General features: G+C 42.7%; 4 protein-coding genes across 5 annotated transcripts in view; 2 read left to right on the top strand and 2 right to left on the bottom strand.

Moving 5' to 3' along the window:
- The window catches only part of LOC118431686 (elongation of very long chain fatty acids protein 4-like), a 10,846-nt gene extending 6,357 nt beyond the window's left edge, over positions 1 to 4,489 (top strand). Inside the window, exons 7-9 of one of the 2 annotated variants that reach the window (XM_035842938.1) lie at positions 2,465 to 2,592; positions 3,303 to 3,437; positions 3,902 to 4,489. In XM_035842938.1, the coding sequence (XP_035698831.1) occupies positions 2,465 to 2,592; positions 3,303 to 3,437; positions 3,902 to 3,940 (302 nt within the window). In that variant the 3' untranslated portion in view covers positions 3,941 to 4,489. The remainder of the gene's footprint in view (positions 1 to 2,464; positions 2,593 to 3,302; positions 3,438 to 3,901) is intronic. The other variant, XM_035842937.1, reaches the window with a different exon arrangement.
- Positions 4,490 to 4,901: 412 nt separating this feature from the next.
- Positions 4,902 to 8,669, bottom strand: LOC118431685 (cilia- and flagella-associated protein 91-like). The gene is made up of 3 exons (XM_035842936.1): positions 7,029 to 8,669; positions 6,474 to 6,599; positions 4,902 to 6,079 (listed from the first exon to the last, which is right to left on the bottom strand). The coding sequence occupies exons 1-3, from the start codon at positions 8,505 to 8,507 to the stop codon at positions 5,402 to 5,404; spliced, it is 2,283 nt and encodes a 760-aa protein (XP_035698829.1). The 5' UTR covers positions 8,508 to 8,669; the 3' UTR covers positions 4,902 to 5,401.
- Positions 8,670 to 8,813: 144 nt separating this feature from the next.
- LOC118431688 (U2 small nuclear ribonucleoprotein A'-like) lies at positions 8,814 to 14,911 on the top strand. The gene is made up of 10 exons (XM_035842939.1): positions 8,814 to 9,065; positions 9,386 to 9,426; positions 10,706 to 10,812; positions 11,410 to 11,488; positions 11,825 to 11,871; positions 12,258 to 12,360; positions 12,759 to 12,838; positions 13,181 to 13,253; positions 13,633 to 13,744; positions 14,394 to 14,911. The coding sequence occupies exons 1-10, from the start codon at positions 8,984 to 8,986 to the stop codon at positions 14,447 to 14,449; spliced, it is 780 nt and encodes a 259-aa protein (XP_035698832.1). The 5' UTR covers positions 8,814 to 8,983; the 3' UTR covers positions 14,450 to 14,911.
- Positions 14,912 to 15,005: 94 nt separating this feature from the next.
- LOC118431684 lies at positions 15,006 to 18,185 on the bottom strand. The gene is made up of 3 exons (XM_035842935.1): positions 16,112 to 18,185; positions 15,895 to 15,961; positions 15,006 to 15,707 (listed from the first exon to the last, which is right to left on the bottom strand). Exons 1-3 carry the CDS (start codon positions 18,167 to 18,169, stop codon positions 15,409 to 15,411), a joined length of 2,424 nt encoding a protein of 807 aa, XP_035698828.1. The 5' UTR covers positions 18,170 to 18,185; the 3' UTR covers positions 15,006 to 15,408.
- Positions 18,186 to 18,195: the final 10 nt, after the last annotated feature.

Raw genomic sequence — 18,195 nt, 5'->3', positions numbered from 1 at the left:
CCTGTCCCATCCCATTTATTACACAGTCCATAAATTGCCTGTCCATATTTATTACACAAATTACACAAGACGATGGGCCTGTCCCATATCTTATCACACAGATTACACAAGACCATGGGCCTGTCCCATATTCTGTTACACAGATTACACCAGACGATGGGCCTGTCCCATATTTTATTACACCGATTACACAAGACCATGGGCCTGTCCCATATTTATTACACAGATTACACAAGACGATGGGCCTGTCCCATATTTTATCACACAGATTACACAAGACCATGGGCCTGTCCCATATTTTATTACACAGATTACACAAGACCATGGGCCTGTCCCATATTTATTACACAGATTACACAAGACGATGGGCCTGTCCCATATTTTATCACACAGATTACACAAGACCATGGGCCTGTCCCATATTTTATTACACAGATTACACAAGACCATGGGCCTGTCCCATATTCTATTACACAGATTACACAAGACCATGGGCCTGTCCCATATTTATTACACAAATTACGCAAGACGATGGGCCTGTCCCATTTTCTATTACACAGATTACACCAGACCATGGGTCCAGCCCATATTGCAACCACCACATGCACATGTACAAGACAATGGGCCTGTCCCATATTTCACAATACAATGCCGGGCTCCGCCTAGTCCATAATGTAACCCAAGTAAAAACTAACACCACCTGTGAAAAAATACAAATTGCATGATCATGTGCCCAGCCAAGATAGCAAATCACATCGTGAACGAACACGCCAATACTTACCTGCAGCTGGTAGCGAACAATGCTTGTACCACGCCTGGAACTAAACCGCTAATTACCATAACTATGACACTGGAAAATCACGCACGTGAATCAACATACCTTACAGTTGCTACACAATGTAAACGATGCAAAACAAATTTAATGAAATTTCAGTAAGAGTTAATGTCAAACACAAAACGAAAATAACACCATGAAATCACACATTGATATCGCCTTCCCTTCCGACCGCTGTTGCAGCCTTGACCCTGCCTCCACTACTGTCCATTCCCTCGAGCTCCGTGCCAGTGGTTGTTCGGCACGGCAAACCCCGATGGCCTGTGCTAAATCTCCGACCCAGCGTCAGCGTTCTCTGGCGCTCGTATCCCCTTGTTTCCTGTTGCGTCGGCTGTTCTCTGGGCCGCGGCGGTGTCCTAGCATGGCGTTCGGGCCCTCCGTCGTTCTAAGCTCCATCGGCGTTCCCAGGTGCTTCGAACGGACCTGTACCATCAGAGAGACTACCAATTCCAGTTAAACATGTCACTCACAAAATATATGTTTCCAGTCGCACTCTGATTCACAACGCCCGCCACACGACGCTCGGTCTGAAGGAAGAAGGGCCCCACAGCCGGAAAACGCCATGCACGTGCAAACTCACATACCAACAGACAACTCTCGCACCTGGCTTCCACCTTCTGACCCAAAATAAGCGAAAAGTACACAGGAAAATAACAGTGAATGGCCCAACCTTCGTCACCTCAGTAACATACAAGTACCGTACTTCCCCATTGTTTTTCTCTCAGTATTTCTTCGTTGTCTGCCCCGACGGATTAGCCATCTACGTCCCGGGTCCGAGTCAATCCCCCATGGCTTGCGCGTGACGCTTGGCTTCCCGGCCCTGCTGCCGCCTGGTGTCCCAGACCTGCCCGGCTGGATTTCCCTAAATTGCTGGTGCCGGGGCTCTCACTGGCGTAGTTAGGACTTGCAATATCTAAGAAACAACAATAAAATTAAGAGAGATTCCGACTAAATTCGTCCCTGCATTCACGCCACACCAGGCAGCACCACGACCATCCGTGAAGGAAGAAGGGCCCTACATAGATAAAGCCGTGCACGTGCCTCTTGCATACCTACAGACAATCACCACACCTGGTTTACCCTCTTCCGACCACAAAAATTAACGCCCAACCTTTCCCTTCAACGGTAACAGATACCACGACACTTGCTCCCATGCCGGAAAATGTTTCCTCGGTCTCCCACTCCACTGTTCGCTCCTGCCGTTTGGCTCCACGGCGCTCGACGATCCCACCCGTGCGCCCTGTGGTGGTTCCGTCGGCAAAACCCAGTTCTGGCGGCCTGCCTTGCACGTTCTGCCCGGCCCTCAGAGCACCTAGCACCGGCGACCAGTCTATGGGGATGAGTCTGTCTAACTACGCAGTAATCAGTCAGCTTTTGCCTTATATAGATAGCTCACATGGACAAGCCAATCACAGCGCAGGAAGAATAGGGGGTAATTATAAAGTCTGTCATCTCTGATTAGCTTGTTGGCCCTTGAAGTAAACCTCATAGTTTAGAGGTACTAGAGACCATTGTAACTTAAAATGTCCACAATAAAAGACGATACGGCATCATTTAAAAATCACGACTCTTTCCAAACTTTGATTTCTGCTAAATGTGCAACATACTTAACTCTGTTTTTTCCAACAGCCTTTTTCCTGGCCATGTTGAATTCTTTCATCCACACTGTCATGTACCTGTACTATGGCATGGCTGCCATTGGACCACACATGCAGAAGTACCTGTGGTGGAAGCGGTACCTTACCTCCATGCAGCTAGTGAGTACAGCTGTCATATACTGTAAATGCATTTAAGTTCGCGGGGATTTAATTTCGCGGTAGCAGGAAAATTGACTTTTCGCTGTGGTTTTAATTTCGCGGTAGCACCATGCACTGTAGTCTCTTACTGCTATGGAAAAATTTTCGTGGAGGTTTTAAATTCGCGGTGAAGCGGCCGCCGCGAAAACCACGAACATTAATCCACCGCGAACATTTCTGCATTTACAGTATGTTCTATAGAATCATACAGCATTATTTTGTTTTAAAGTAACTGAGGCCTTTCATCCATTCATTTTAAAGTGATCTAGTTAAGCTCTCAGAAGAGCTATTATTTTGCTGACTTTGTATAGAGGACAGCCACTATGTACAGTATTTACAGGTTCATTGTTAGCCTGGTATCCAGCCGTATTATATCTTCTGAGTCTCTTCTGTCGGGAGCTATAATACTGCTGGATACCAGGTGAGTTCATTGTAGCCCAGAAAATTCCTCGAGCTCTATTAGGCAAGCACAATTAACAGTGGACTGCAGTTAAATGTTATGTGGACTGTGACAGTTTTCAGTAGCATGCAAGTCGTGTGAGTAACATCAGCCGGGATACAAACTCACAACCTGTTGGTCCAGGGTCAGGGTCACAAACTACTGGACTACTCACACTCACTACTGTCACTTATACAGACAGATGTTAATGTTTTCTTCTCTCTTTTCCCAGATGCAGTTTGTGGCCATCCTAACCCACACAACAGTGAACTTCTTCTCAGACTGTGATTTCCCACAAGGGTTCAACATTGCCGTCATGGCCTACATGGTGTCACTCATCATTCTCTTTGGCAACTTCTATTACCAGGTGAGTTAGGAATGGCTAAAAAAGTAAAAGCCACAACATTCACAGAATTATGTTTGAGAACTTTTCATCTTCACAGCTTAGGATCAGTGACTTGTGGAATTTCAAACTGTCTGCTATACTGTCTCTGTCTGTTTATGTTTCTTTGCATGATTTAAGTCTACATTTTGGAAATTTCTCACTCATACTTTCTGTTTGCATACATACCAAAATACTTCTGAAATTTTCAGATACTCTGTGCCCTTGTTTTCTTTCCTATGCAAGTCGAGTATCATGTATCAGATTGACACATTTCCATCAAGGAAACTAAATCAGTAAGTAAATGCCAGGCACTACACCTTCAACTTAAGTTTAGGGTTACATGGAGACCATTACATGCACAGGACACCTTATAGGCTTTTTGAAGCACTCTCATTATCAGTCTGATTTTCACTACTTGATACTGATGGTGTGAATTTTCATTTCAGGAATATGTAAAAAGAGCCAGTCAGAAGAAAAAGCAGTGAGCTACAGTTACAGCTACACATAGACCTGATTTAAACCTCCATCCCAACAACAGTCAAGTAATATTTTTAATTGATTCTATAGACATTGATCGTTGTTTGATGACTTCTCAAGATAATGTTTCTGTAGTACCTCAATGAAGGTTAGACATACAGGTAATCACACACACGATACTAAAGTTACTCAAGCAAACTTGCAGATTTTGAAAATGTATCCAGTTGCTTGAGTAGCTTTTATTTTGTGTATGAAATCTTTCTATTATTACAGACTCAGGAAATATTACTTTTTTATTAGGAAAATGTCTGTAAACTCTTTGGCCTAGCTTTAACTGTTTGGTTCAAGAACTTGGGCTCTCTTCCAGCAACATGGTCTCATTGACCTCTTGGTTCTCTTTTAATTACTGAGTGGCTCAAGCCAGCCCTCTTGCCAGATGTAAAGATTGCATAGGTCACATTGAGTTTTCCCAAGCAGGTAATAGATTTAACATGTCTAAGTGTAATTGTACAAATGTAAAGTTGTCTTATGATTTTGAGATTGTTTATTGCTTGCTTAAAAGATCATGGTTGAAATGAATATCGTTACCAAAAGAAACTAGGCAAATGTCAGTGACCTTTCCAATACATCATGTACCAATAAGATATTTTATCAGAATTCCTAATTGACTTGACTCTTGAAAATTTGGATATTTTGTATGACGAAAAGTATGTCTTGCTCGATTGATGGTGCATTTTGCCAAACCTTGTGTAAGATGTTTACATGTACAACGTTCAGCATTGGTTACTCAGTCATTCTACTGTGATACTGTTTCACATACAATGGACAGATAAATCATAAACTGAAAAATAGATTTCGAATCCTTGCAGTGTGTTGTTGATATGTTCAGGTATTTGTCATCAGTCAGGATTTATTACCTAAACCCTTTGCTTTGAATTGATTTGATCAAGAAATAAAAACACAACAATATCACTGAAATAGACAATTTATTGATGTCTTTTATATTGCTATTTTCTCACACAACTTTATACAACTTTTTAGGTTTCCTCGGAAGACTATATATATATAACGTTACTCCATATGTTATGCTTAAAACAACCATTGAGAACCTTCACAAGTATATACAGATAGTGCTATAATTCTTTTTTCTTTGACATATATACACAACTTGTTCAAACAATCAGTGACAAATGCTCTTGATGACACAGTCAAGAATTCATGGACAATCATGCTGTTGCATGTGCTGTCAAATGGTGCAAAGAAAAGTGGTCAAAAAAGATTGACACTATATACAAATTGGCTAGAATGTGTTACAGAACCTGAAACTATGACATGTTGAGTATGAAAAGATCATCAGTTTAGATGACATCCTCAACAGCATAACTTCTATTTCAATTTGTTAATAGCACATGTATCAACATTAGGAAAATACATTGTTCATGTAAGAGACAGTGTTATAGTTAAACACATCACTTTTCTGGTTCAGGAGAGACTGGTTTGGGTGAGGTTTTCTCTCCCCCCTCTTGTGTTGCCTTGTCTTCCATGACTTTATCATCTGCAGCAGGGCTAGGCTGACCATGCATAGCCATCACCCCTTCTCCCTCTTTATGTACAACTTTGTGTGCAGCTAGAAGATGTTTCCTCTGTTGGGTCTTCACCTTTTCCCGCGTGGTTTGCTTCTGAACCTCCGGCAGCAAGAACGAGTGGACCAGCTCGGACACGATTTCCTCCGACTGCAGCTTGGTGCGGCTCTCTTCGATCTCATACGCGATGTCGTTGATTGTCTCCGCTTTGCGCTGGACCTCCTCGCGGGCTTGCCTCTCTGCAGTCGCATCAACAGAACCGATGATGATGTCCTGAAGGTAAGTGTCGACGGTTTCTTGGTGAACGCCGATCACCTGCTTGAAGATTTCGTCTTCCTCACGGCGGCGACGTTCCTCGACCTGCCGGCGCCCGCTTTCTTCGGCCTCGCGGATCCTGCGCTGGCGCTCGGCGAGCATGGAGAAGGCGTGGATACGGCGCTCCTCCTGTAGGCGGATGAGCTCCTTGCTGAGGAAGTCCAGCATGTCACCGATAGCCTGGCCCTCCAAGTCAGCCAGACCTTCGTCTATGTTGGACTCCTTGTGCTGGTGCATCTGCCTTTGACGCTGGAAAACAACAACAAAAATATCAAACTTTTGTACCAAACAACGGTCATCACATACTTATAAGCTGCATTTACAGTATAAGCCGTTAAGTTGCACACCTTTGCCAGCATATTTCGTGCAATTATCTGGGTGGCGACCGCACTGGTTTGTGATTTTGGGATTCCGTACAATTGACAGAAATGTGTGATAATCTGTTTGTTCTGTGCAATTAACTGGCTTCTACTGTACTACACTGTCAAGCCATTTTAAGAAAGCACAATATTCATATCCAGAAAAAATTGTACATTCTCCAAAATATATGATGCAGTTGCTTTCTTTTTATTGCTTTTCAACTACACAGATAGATACATAGTTCTCCTGCAAAGTGATTTGTAACCTAATAGATTACTCTTACCTGTAGAGTGAGGATGGCCTCCTTCTCTGACTTCTTCATCTGCTGCTGCGCCTCCTGGAGGGCGTGTGTAGACTGCAGCTCCAGGATCAGCTCACGTCTCTTCTCCTTTCCTTCAAACATCATGTTCTGTAAAAAAAGACAAAGAATCGTTCACATTTTGTTTACCTCTGATAGAGAAAATTTTACTTCTGTGAGAGGCATCCAAGTAGCAAACACTCGGACATCACAAAGTTTAAGGCCAATGGGAAAATGTTTAGATGAACATACTCTTTTACAATCCAACAGAATACACTCATGGCTCTTTCCCCGTAGTGTAAAGTGTACTACAATATGATGTTGCAGGTATAGACCTAGTCTGCGTAACACAAACTCTGCTGTCCAGCACTATAACTGGCCCCTCCCTTTTAGCAGGCTGACTTTTGGTGGGCTGCTATGTTAAAGCGAGACTTTATCAGGCTAGTGTAGATCCAAGATTTCTTCATTCCTGTCAATGCAAAACAATACTTTGTGAAGTAAGACTGTTATCAGTTATAGTGTTTTATGAGTTCAGCCTACCTGGACTGCCTTGCCCCGGATAAGTTTCTGCAGGAAGATGACAGCCAGTTCCTGATCTTCCTCCTCCTGTGATGGCACCTCCACAGATGGAGTAGGGGGGCGGGGGATGGGCTTCTCAATCTTCTGTAGGAACCGCAGAGGTTTGGGCGCCTCGTCTCCCTTCAGCTTGTTCTTCTGCATCTCCTCGTAGATTTCAGCGAGCTCCTTCTCACGCCTGTTCTTCCTCTTGACGTAGCCGTCCTTTCCCACGACACTGCGCTGTTTGGGGGCTCTGATTCGCGGCTGGGTGACAAAGTCTGGTAGCGAGCCTTCCAACTCGAGGAGACCCTCGTATGTCGTAAGATGGCGACTCTTCACAACATACTGCTCTGAGCCTCGGTCGAGGAACACGCCAACTCTGGAGATAGGCGCATACGTCTGAGAGGCGTGGTTGGAGTACTCGTGGGTGATGTCTCGGCGTTCGAGCTTCCCTTCTACGTTTTGCCGCTTCTTGGTCAGCTTACGGATGGTTTTGATGTGCTCTCGTCTGATCCTGGTCACCTTGTCTTCTTTGTGTTGCTGTTTCTTGGTCCAGAGGCGGTCAAGCCGTTTTGTGGTGAGCTCTCGGTGGTTCTGTTCTCGCTGCTGTAGCAACTTCTTGAGGACTTCCAGGCGGGCTTCTTGCAACTTCTCGATCTCAGCCTCCCTTATGGCCCACTCTTTTCTCTCTTGTTCATCCATCATCTTCCTCCTCTTATCCAGCTGGGACACATCATTTAAGGGCGGGAGTGTCGCCTCCCAGGCTCGCTTTGCTCTGGCTCTTTCTATCATCTCCACCTCGGCCAAACCTGCGGGAAGACCGCGACCAAATGTGAGGGTAGCCAAGGTGAGGAGCTCCGGAGCAGATCCAGGACGAACCACATACTCAGGGGAGTAGGGCTCTGTTTGGGTCTCACTGTCCCTGTAGTCGGTCTGTATGGCTACCGTGCGAGTCATGGGGGTGGGGGGCCTGGCAGCCTGTTGGGACTCCGGAGGGGCTAGGGGGTCAACTTTGTTGGTGGCAAGCAGCACATCGGGTGGGACTTGTTGCAGGAAGGGGATGATGGGCCGACGGAAGTACTGGTACCTGTTCCGTCCGGCAACCTCTGCATCCGGATAGCTGACCGCTGGGATCTGGACAGATGGGTCGTAGTTGAAGGTGGTGTACCTGACCAGTGCCTCCCGCGCCTGGTCGGCATACCCCCGCCACTGCCTGTTGATGTATGCCGGTACCGGGTCGGTGGCCTCCAGACGGACAGAGAAGCGAGGATGGTGTCGTAAGTTGCTGAACATCGTGTTGTATTCAGGCACACGCTTGATGCGGTCGACGCTGGTGTGCGCCTTGAAGGTGGCGCGAGCATGATCGCGATCACTCGACACGGAAAACAGCGGATCGTACAGGTAATCATGGGTCCTGGACGGGTTGGACGCCGCCTTGTTGATCGTCTGCGTCACCGACATGTTGTCGTAGACTTGAGCGATCCAGTTTAAACGCCAGAAAACGCAAAACTCGTCCTCTTTTTTGCTGTAATGTTTCTAAACAACGTCCTCTCAATGGAACATGAAGAAGACGTATTTATCCTGCAGCAACCTCGCTCCCATGGAGACCGGGCATGCGCAGGACGCTCTGACGTAATATGATCTTTGCCGTGTGATTGGTGCAAATGTTCTAGTTTTTCCTGACGATGAAATTGTAAGCCAATAGGGGGGAAAATGTTTACCACAAATCACCAATCACCTGTCTATATTTTGGGATTGTGACCAATCACGTTTGAGAACTTCGCTGATGTACGGGATAGGCCAGGTGAGCAAGACAAAGTCGCGTGGGGACCAAGAAATATTTTGGAAAGCACTGAAGTTGTTTCTTGGGCCACGTTACGCCCTAAAACGTAACGAATTTAGCTCGAAAAGGTTTGTAGAAGGAACAGGGAAACACCATGGTCAAGCTTACGCCAGAACTAATCGCACAGTCAGCGCAGTATGTCAACGCCGTCCGAGAGTACGAGCTGGATCTCAGAGGTAAGACTGCGCACGTCAAAAAATTATTTTCGCGCGCATGCCACATAAGTTGTAGGGTTTCTTCCTCTCCGTTACGGTCAAGCCATTGTGAAATCTGTAACTTTGATCTCCTCCAGTGATTCAGCAGTTTTCTCTTACCATGATAGACGAAGAACAGTGTTCTAAGGACAAAACACATATAGTGTTATGGGGAGGGGTACCCGAGTCTGTTGTTCTAACCCGAACATCTGCTTGGAGATTATGAATAACGTTATTCAGACGAAAGTGGAGGTGTGCTGTGAACGCTGACCAAAAATTCTGTTTTCTATTTCCTACTCTAGGTTACAAGATCCCAGTGTTGGAGAATCTTGGAGCCACTCTGGTGAGTCACAAAGCCCTCATTCATATTCTTGAGTGTAATTATGCCTGGTTAATAATAATAATCTGGTGTAATTACCGTTAAATAAATAAATGAAAGTGAAATGAAATGAAATTCTTCAGGAGTAGTGTTATATAATTTATATAATTTATATATTTTACTCTTTAAAAAAAATTTAAGTCTTTATACTATAGTTTCATCAGGTTGCATGGCCAGACCGACCCCAATGGGAATTTGCTCTTAATGCAAATTACTACAACATAGATTAACTCATACTATTCATTCATTCATTGTAGTGATTCATGTCAGAGTGTCAGTAAATTTCTCATAAACTTATAAAGACACTGGTGAAAACCGGTATCAGGACAACTCGGCACCTGGGACGACTCGGCACCTAGCCAATTGGGAATTGCGTTTATCACAAACCTTCACAATTTTAACTGCAAAACATTTCTCTCACTGCAATAACTTGTAAGTCATACAGTCGGCACAATTTTACGGACATTTTGAGGCTCTGAACGTCACTTCAAGGTAACTTTGAACGGCCGAGGCTCTGTCTATATCAGATCGGTCATCTCAACGTGTTTTTGAAACCCATAGACAGTAAATCTATGACCAGCAAAATATATTGAACTTCTTATTACATCTATTTTCATTTGTACTAACTTGCAAACACGGTCATAGTAGAAGAGAAGTAGAGTGACATCGTGAAAGAACGCCGATATAACAACTAAAAATGGCGTCGTCGGCGCTGCCCGCAACATGTTTTGGAATTGGACGATCTTGTATCCTAAAAATTTGTATCCAAAACGTTACCTCATGGAATGAGATTGATTTTTACATTCTTATGTCATTATTATGCTGCCGGAATGATAGAATTATCATTCTTCGAGTGCAAAATATAAAAGTTATGTGCCGAGTAAGTATGGTGCTGACTAGGGCTGAGTTGTCTCAGGTACCGAGTCGTCTCGGAACCGTGAAAACCGCACGGACATACTGGTACGTCGACTCTTTTTTCATAACCCTACCAACGTTTTGGTGACCACTGTGTGTTACTGAAATTTTGTTATGCAAGGGTTGTTAAAAAAAGTCTCGTCGGACCAAAGAACTCCATTGACAAGTTGTTAAGGTTAGAAGCCAAACAAGGTGTTGGTCCTTGGTCCTGATAAGCTATGATCTGACTTGACAATGGTCCCAGTCACACTGACATCCTGATTTTTAACATAATTTTTTGAGTGTCAGTAACCTATCCTAACTTGACTTACAAACAACTCGTTTTCAGGACCAGTTTGACACCATTGACTTCTCGGACAATGAGATCAGGAAGCTGGAAGGTTTTCCCCTGCTGAAGAGGCTGCGCTCTCTGCTCATGAACAACAACAGGATCTGGTAGGACTCAGAACTGACCTAACATATACGTTGTCCTTTCTCAGGCCCACAAGTAATAAGTATTGTATATGTTTGACTTACAATAAAGCATGAGCAAATGTTAAGGTTTTTGCCTTCAAATTAAAGTCTCTCAGTCACCAGTAACTCACCACTACCAATTTTGTTTCATTTAACTTTAAAAGAATTTTTTTTGTCAATGTAGCCATGTGTTTTTTTCATGAAACAGTCCGCATTTATACAATGTACTACACAATGCCAAAACTGCATGTTCAACTTCTGTGATTTTTGATCATCATTTCATTTTACTGTGTTGTAAAAAGGATGTGACACATGTAAATTTAGTTAGTGGCATTACAACTTTCCGTTGTCTTGCAATCTCAAACTGTTCACTAGTATCACTATTAGTACTTTTCATAGTTACAGTATTTTGTGTAGTGTAGTACTTCATGTACCAAGCTGTCTTACAAAACACCATTCTATTGTGTAATGGGATGTACTTAATGTCTACATTCCTACATGTATATGTACATACTATTCTGCAATACCGAGCCAACCCCTGCGTACTAACGTTTACCTCCTGTTGCTGATCTCCTACAGCCGTATTGCTGAGGGTCTGGAACAGAATCTGCCACGTTTACAGGAATTGATTTTGACCAATAATAATGTACAAGAACTGGTAAGCTGGCAAGAACAGATACAGACTACACTTGATACTTCATACACTGCCCTATGGTCACGGAAGCGATATCCTTCAAGTTTGAATATATCATACTTGAACATCACTTGTGAAATTGAGTATCTACAGTGCTATACATTCTTGTGAAGAGAAAAAAATTGATTCTAGTTTGACATTTGGACTGTCCAATAAATAATTTGTCAGATTCCTTACAACAAAAACTTAATGAAGCTATAGTGTAACCACTTGAATTTTTTTTCTTTCAGCTAGAGTTAAGTTCTTGTTGCCTATTTGCCTTCCCTTTCTTGCATGTTCTTTCTTGCATTTCTACTCTAGGGAGATCTGGATCCACTTGCAGCATTCAAAAACCTGTCACACCTCAGGTAAGTCTTGGTTATCATTTATAGGGGGTTCAGTGTTCCCATGAAAAGTTTCATCAGATTGGTACGTCACTGAATAAAGCCTCTTTTTTCACAAGCCTTGCTTTATGTGTACCAATATTTTGGTCACTTTCCTGAGAGCAATTCTGACTTGTTTACAATTAAATTACATTGTAGTACTGCAGCTAGTGGTGTTGCTGCTTACAGATGTGGTCAGAAACATGAAAAAAGGGTCTCTTTATTCATCCAGTGTTTTTTTGGGGGGGATGTGGTATAAAGTGTCGCTGCCATTTGAAACTTTGGTGCTTCAAAGCGTTTCTTATGGAAAAATAAATCCCACATGTGTGTGTACTTTGCTGCAAAGAGATGACCATTTGTTTCTGCCACAGTTTGCTGAGAAACCCAGTGACCACCAAGGAACACTACAGGCTATATGTCATCCACAAGATTCCCCAACTCAGAGTGCTGGACTTCCAACGCATCCGTCTCAGGGTTAGTGCTGAAGAGAGCTCACAAAAGTCACTAGTAGTCTTTCTGTACTTTGGGGGAGACATCAATCAGTGATTAGCTGGAATACCTCTCGGAGAACATTGCACATTTTGTGTTGAAAAGCAGGTCTCCTGGAGTTCTTAATTATAATTTTTTTATTATACAAATCGTAAAATATTTACATTGGTACTTCCTAACCATTGCCAACACTAATATAGTCAAGACATGCATTACTATATGTAACAAGATGGTACAACTAAGTACAATCATTTTGAAAAGGAGTCCTTTTAGTAGTAGAAGTCCCATTTTCTCCAAGCGATCTGCCTTGTAGAAGAAAAGTACAAATATGTATTTTGTTTGAGAAGGGTCCTATTTAAATTGGCTTGATATTTTTCTTCTAGGAGCGAGAGGCAGCCGAAAGAACATTCAAGGGCAAGAAGGGAGAAAAGCTGGCCAGGGAAATAGGCAAGAAGTCAAAAACGTAAGTTTTAAAAGTCTCTGATGATCTGTTAGTCTGTGTAACACAAACTCTGCTGTCCAGGGCTGTAACTGGTCCCTCCCTGGTAGGATGTTGGGCGAGATTTAATCAGGCTAATGATCAGTTGAATCATACAAATTATCTACTGATCTGTATTATCTATGAAGAATTGCTTGCAGTGTGTGTAGTAGCTTGACATGTGTGTAGTAGTTTGACATGTGTAGTATTTTGATGTTTGTAGTCGTTTGACAATCAACTCAATATTGCTTTAGTACTGCTTGATGTAAATGTATATATAATTTATAGTTGGTAGTGATGTTAATATTGTCCCTTATTTGTACGAAGCTTTACCCCCGGAGCTCCCATTGCGGGTGTGAAGAGAACAGGACCCTCACCACAGGACGTGGAAGCTATCAAGGTGAATCACAGTTACAGATTATATCAATTACTTCCTTCTTCCCATTCTTCTTTGTCTTTGTGCCATTGCTTAGATAACATGGTAGTCTCACTCTACAAAGACATCACAAACATGCTTGAAAAGTGACAGCATTGACTCTTTTTGACATTTAATATGTTCACATGTATCCGGTATATGGGTACATGCCCTGTGTGATGTACCCGGTTATAACGGAGATACGGTATTCACTGTTAGAAAACGACACTGTAGAGCGTGTAGCACGTGAAACCCGGAAGTTAGGGTTGCCAGCCTTTTTGTGGGTTTCACTACAGAGGTCAACTATCAAATCCTGGCACTGAGAGCATTGTATTAGTCTGAAACTATTGCATTGTCTGTACAGAAAGCCATAACAGAGGCCACATCATTGGAGGAAGTGGATCGTCTGCAGAGATTACTGCAGGCAGGACAGGTACCAGGCAAGGACTCCAAGAGACATCCCCGAGGCGCAGAAGGTACCCTCTTTGATTTCTCTCCAAAACAGTACATTTTCAGGCACAAATGTCTTTATGATCATAGTTTTGTCAGATTAATGGTGAGATTAATTTGTGGAGGGTAGAAATCAGATTACAACTGTACGAAGAATAATCTCATGATCTGTGACTGTACCCAACATAACTGGAAAAAAATTTAACACACTATTTCTGTATACAAACAGTGCTTACCAACATGGTTTCAATCAGTCCTCTGGTCGGTCTCAAGTGGAAATGACCCTAAGTCTATTCATATGACCAGAACAAAAGTGTGATGGCAGCAATGGGTCAAAAGTTCAGTAACAGGTCAAAAGTTTCTAATTGCATTGAACCAAAGCATAAGATGGCAAACTTATCTTGTAGTGACAGCTGTTATTTGTAGATGGCAGTATTCTATCCCCCTCCAAATGTCCTGTGAATCATCTGAAAAAGGGGTTTGCTTATGGTGGCTTGGCAGGTTATATTCGGTGTTTCTCTCTTAAACTTTTCCCTGATTTGGTGTGGAGAAATTCACTTTATAGAGTTATCATTCAATGAAATTTGGTCACTTTTGTAACTAGAGTAGATGCATTTTCTCTGTGCCCATGCACTGTTAAACTGATACTGATAGTCTTGTACTTTGCTACTACAGGTGGTGTAGAGGAGGAAGAAGAAGAGATGGAAATGGACATGCAGAATGGAAAGTAGTCATGAAAGCTTTTTGTTTATTACCAATATAAAATAACCAGTAGCAAACATGTCACCAACAGTATCAGTTTGTTGAAGTTATAATTTTCTAACGTACTTTTGAAATGTACAAAGTTAGTTTCATTATTTTGTATTCTTGGTTGATGAATTATTTGGTATCCCTTTGGAGAAATTTTCTCAATCATGACTGTTAAGAACCAGTTCAAAATGACCGATGCCTAATTTATGTTTAACAGTGTCAGTACAAACAAGTACAAAGATAAACCTTTTTTCACATAATCAAGGTTTAGATGAGAATGGCATTGTATATTCAGATACTATAAGTGGTAATGTGAATCAATGCTTTTCATTTTTCTTTTTGATGAAATGTTTCATCTTCATGATACAAGCTGTCCATTGATGAGTTGTAGGAAGCAAAGGAGTACGGTCTGGCTAAAATAAAGACATCATATAAGACTATAATGTCATTTTCGTTATGTTTTTTTAGTTTATCACCTGTATGGGACCATCTGTACCAATTCAGTCTGGTCCTATTTATCTCTACTATTATTATTAGAAATAAAATAGACATGGTTTTTGTACATCTTTATACAAAATGCAACTTCAGGAACTGTTCAGGTTGAAATGTTTGGAGTATAATATATAGAACACGGGCAATGATCAATATTTGAGTCAAATAAATACGTCAAATAAATAAGTCACCAAATTTACTTAATGATTGGCTTAGTCATTTATTTATTAAAATCATACCAGCTCTTTACCAATGTTAATAACAGAACACCATTACAGTAGATGCCCAGTGCAACAAATTTGAGAAGTAGTGTTCTTCATGTACATAGTTACAACAACCCCACAAACATTTTTTTTTTAATAGCACAACACAAATCCATTACAAACTTGAATACTGTATGTTAGATCTACAATATAGATATGGTCATCCAGACAGGGGCATCCTCTGCTCATTTTGTTGGAGGTTTATGATCTGAAACAGAGTCAATAAGTCCAGCAGCATCTAGCCTATCAATGTCCATCAAGGCTTTGTGTACTTGTTGCACACTTGGTGTTGGTGTATTTGTAGCATACATTTCTAGAACCTTCTCAGTTGGGTTGTGCTTGGTCTCGATGTAGCAGATGTCCTGGAAGCACAGCCCCAGTTCGTCAGCCAGCGCCCTCCAGTTGTTCCCAAAGATGGGTGCGGGAGGGTCCAGGAGGATGGACAGGTGCTGGATGGTGCTGTGGTTCAGGAAACCACTAACACCTGTGTAAAAGAACAACAAGTTGTTTTCTGACATTCATCTATAATTAGTTAGAAGACTGTATGTCACGTACGTGTCAGTCCTTCTTGCTGGGCAAGTTACAGATCTTAAGGCATTAGATAGTCGTGTTGACATTGGAATGGCAGTAGCAAACTAACAAAAATAGAGGTAGAAAATACACCAACATACTTTTTTGCTCAGACGTTTTGTTGCTTTCTCCAATCTTCGACAGCGGGGCAGCATTCAGCGTTGCTTGCTGTTGGAATGAACAAATGTTATGCTGGTTATTTTATCTCATTTGGGTTTTAATATAATGTGCCTTCTTTCAAGTCATTTGCATTGGCAAAAACAACTGATACTCATATTAAAGTATCCTAACTGAGGAAGTAAAACGCCAGGTACTTACAGATTTTCCCAGGTCGACCTCAAAGGCTTTACCTCGACAAAGCAGAGATGCTTTCTGTCCAGGGCATGGGAGCTCTTCGTCATGTCCTGCTATCCTTAGGATGTGTGGAGGAACAAGCTGATTCTCTCCTTTCCTGTCATTGGATGTACTGCAGGCTGGACATGGAAGCCCCACTGTGTAGTTCAGGTAAGGGAAGTCCCTGTCTCGGATCTGCTGTAAGTCCTTGTGAAGTCTGGACAGTAGAGAATGAGGACCTCTGTTTGGAGCACACTTGACTGTGACCTGGATCATGTTCTGCTCCAGGGGTTCACACACGAGCTCGATCTTGTAGTAGAAATCATGTCCCTGGTAGAATCTGCCCACGTTTCTGTAGACATCTCGGTCAGCACCACGGCCAAGGTCGTGAGTTTTCTGTGATATTGACAGACATCGGGCAAGCAGACGCAGAAAGATGGCCTCGGGGTAGAACTTGCAGAATTTGAAGTATACGACCGTGTCCGAATCTGATCTGTCCCAGAATGCGGGAGTACCATTATCTGATTCCTCTTGCTTGTCTTTTTTCGCCGTGGTCTCATCACAAGTCTCAAGAAGCAAGGGCACGAGAAACTGCTCTTGTGAAATCGGGCAGATAATGTCATATTTCTCGAACAGTGCGATCGTGGAAAGGAAATTCTCCACTGTCATGAATTTCCATACTCTGCGCAGAAAGTTAACATGGACGATTCCAATCTCATGGTTATCACAATCAAGCTCCATGAGCTCTATCACAAGCTGAACCAAAGCTTGCAGATTCAAGACTACAACATCATCCATGACCTTGATCTCTCCGATTTCGTCGTAAAACTTCAGCATCTCTTCAAATTCTTCTCCCATCTCTTCAGCCTCAATAACACCTTCCTGTCTCAACTTGTCAAACAAGGTACATTTGTCTACGAGACACGTGTCTGTACAACTGGATTTGTACCTGCTGACGAAGTCACTGACTTTAAGCCACTTGATACGAACTTGTCTCTTCGATTGGAAGGTTGAAGAGGCGACGTCCATGATGGTTTTTCGAAGGAGACGGGCCTGTGTATCCTTGCGAAGGGGTATGGAGTTTTCCACGCAGAACACAACATCATTTTTGCTGCCCGGTTTCTCCACTATGGACTGCGTAAATTTTTCATTACTAAGCAATGCCTTGCTTACTTTACTGGATAGAAACTTCATTCTTTCTACCTGCAAGCTGCTTGAGTGTGTTCCAACAATGAAGATGTGCGGAGTGGGGTTATGCACGTGAACTACCACAGACTGGATCCAGTAGCAAATACGTCTGATATAGTCTGGCTGCTGGTCTAATCTTTCCATGTTGAAGACAATCAGGTGAATTGAAAGATTGGATAAAAACAGATGATGTGTGCAGTGATAGACAGTATCTCCTGCAAAATCCATCAAGGTAAATTTAAGAGGCAAGTCCTTGACTTTTTTAAAGCTTTTGACGCTCCTGCTAACAAGAAGGCCCGGGTAGCTTCCTGTTTCTAGATACGCCCAATACGCTCTATACTTTTCTGCTTGTATAAGAAGGCATATGGCGACTGTGTTTGGCACAATGTAATAAGCATCTTTCCATGTCGATGGCAAAACGAACTGCCAGCCGAACAGCCAACACAGTCCAATACCATAGACAAAGCCTATTGGACCCATAAAAACCTGTAATTGAAGACCACGTCGATGCGAACTACATAGTTTTTGCATGGTATGAACGGTCAGGTAACCTGTTGCTCCGAATACAAATCCACCAACCAAATTCAGCACATACTCCAAAGTTTCACTGTTGGTGTCAGCAACGTCTGCTGAACGCCAAGTTGTTGCTAGCAGCACCAGAGAAGTCGGCACCAAACACCCACTTGATGCCGCTAGGCCGCCACCAGCGAAAGCGAAGACAACTATGAGACGATGCAATCCATCAAGGGTTAAATGAAGAATTGAAGCCAATTCGTCAAAATGTAGCTGAGAAGGTGAGCACACGAGGCAGAAGGCGAGGGCCATGCCGGGTCTTCCCCCCGCTGGGCATGGCATCGCAACGATAAATGAGATCAGGTATC

The sequence above is a fragment of the Branchiostoma floridae genome, chromosome 15, assembly GCF_000003815.2.
Source record: "Branchiostoma floridae strain S238N-H82 chromosome 15, Bfl_VNyyK, whole genome shotgun sequence".
NCBI lineage: Eukaryota > Metazoa > Chordata > Leptocardii > Amphioxiformes > Branchiostomatidae > Branchiostoma > Branchiostoma floridae.
Note: the sequence above shows the minus strand (reverse complement) of the source record. Positions and strands in the feature narration are given on the sequence as shown.

Excerpts from the sequence above, each read along its gene's own strand:
- LOC118431688 (XM_035842939.1), top strand. The coding sequence starts at position 8,984 with ATGGTCAAGCTTACGCCAGAACTAATCGCACAGTCAGCGCAGTATGTC. Across the intron at positions 9,427-10,705 it reads AGAATCTTGGAGCCACTCTG|GACCAGTTTGACACCATTGA; the intron begins GTGAGTCACAAA and ends ACTCGTTTTCAG. Across the intron at positions 13,254-13,632 it reads AGGACGTGGAAGCTATCAAG|AAAGCCATAACAGAGGCCAC; the intron begins GTGAATCACAGT and ends TTGTCTGTACAG.
- LOC118431685 (XM_035842936.1), bottom strand. The coding sequence starts at position 8,507 with ATGTCGGTGACGCAGACGATCAACAAGGCGGCGTCCAACCCGTCCAGG. Across the intron at positions 6,600-7,028 it reads TCCGGGGCAAGGCAGTCCAG|AACATGATGTTTGAAGGAAA; the intron begins GTAGGCTGAACT and ends CTTTTTTTACAG. Across the intron at positions 6,080-6,473 it reads AGGCCATCCTCACTCTACAG|CGTCAAAGGCAGATGCACCA; the intron begins GTAAGAGTAATC and ends GTTGTTTTCCAG.
- LOC118431684 (XM_035842935.1), bottom strand. The coding sequence starts at position 18,169 with ATGCCATGCCCAGCGGGGGGAAGACCCGGCATGGCCCTCGCCTTCTGC. Across the intron at positions 15,962-16,111 it reads AGGTCGACCTGGGAAAATCT|CAAGCAACGCTGAATGCTGC; the intron begins GTAAGTACCTGG and ends TCATTCCAACAG. Across the intron at positions 15,708-15,894 it reads CAAAACGTCTGAGCAAAAAA|GTGTTAGTGGTTTCCTGAAC; the intron begins GTATGTTGGTGT and ends TCTTTTACACAG.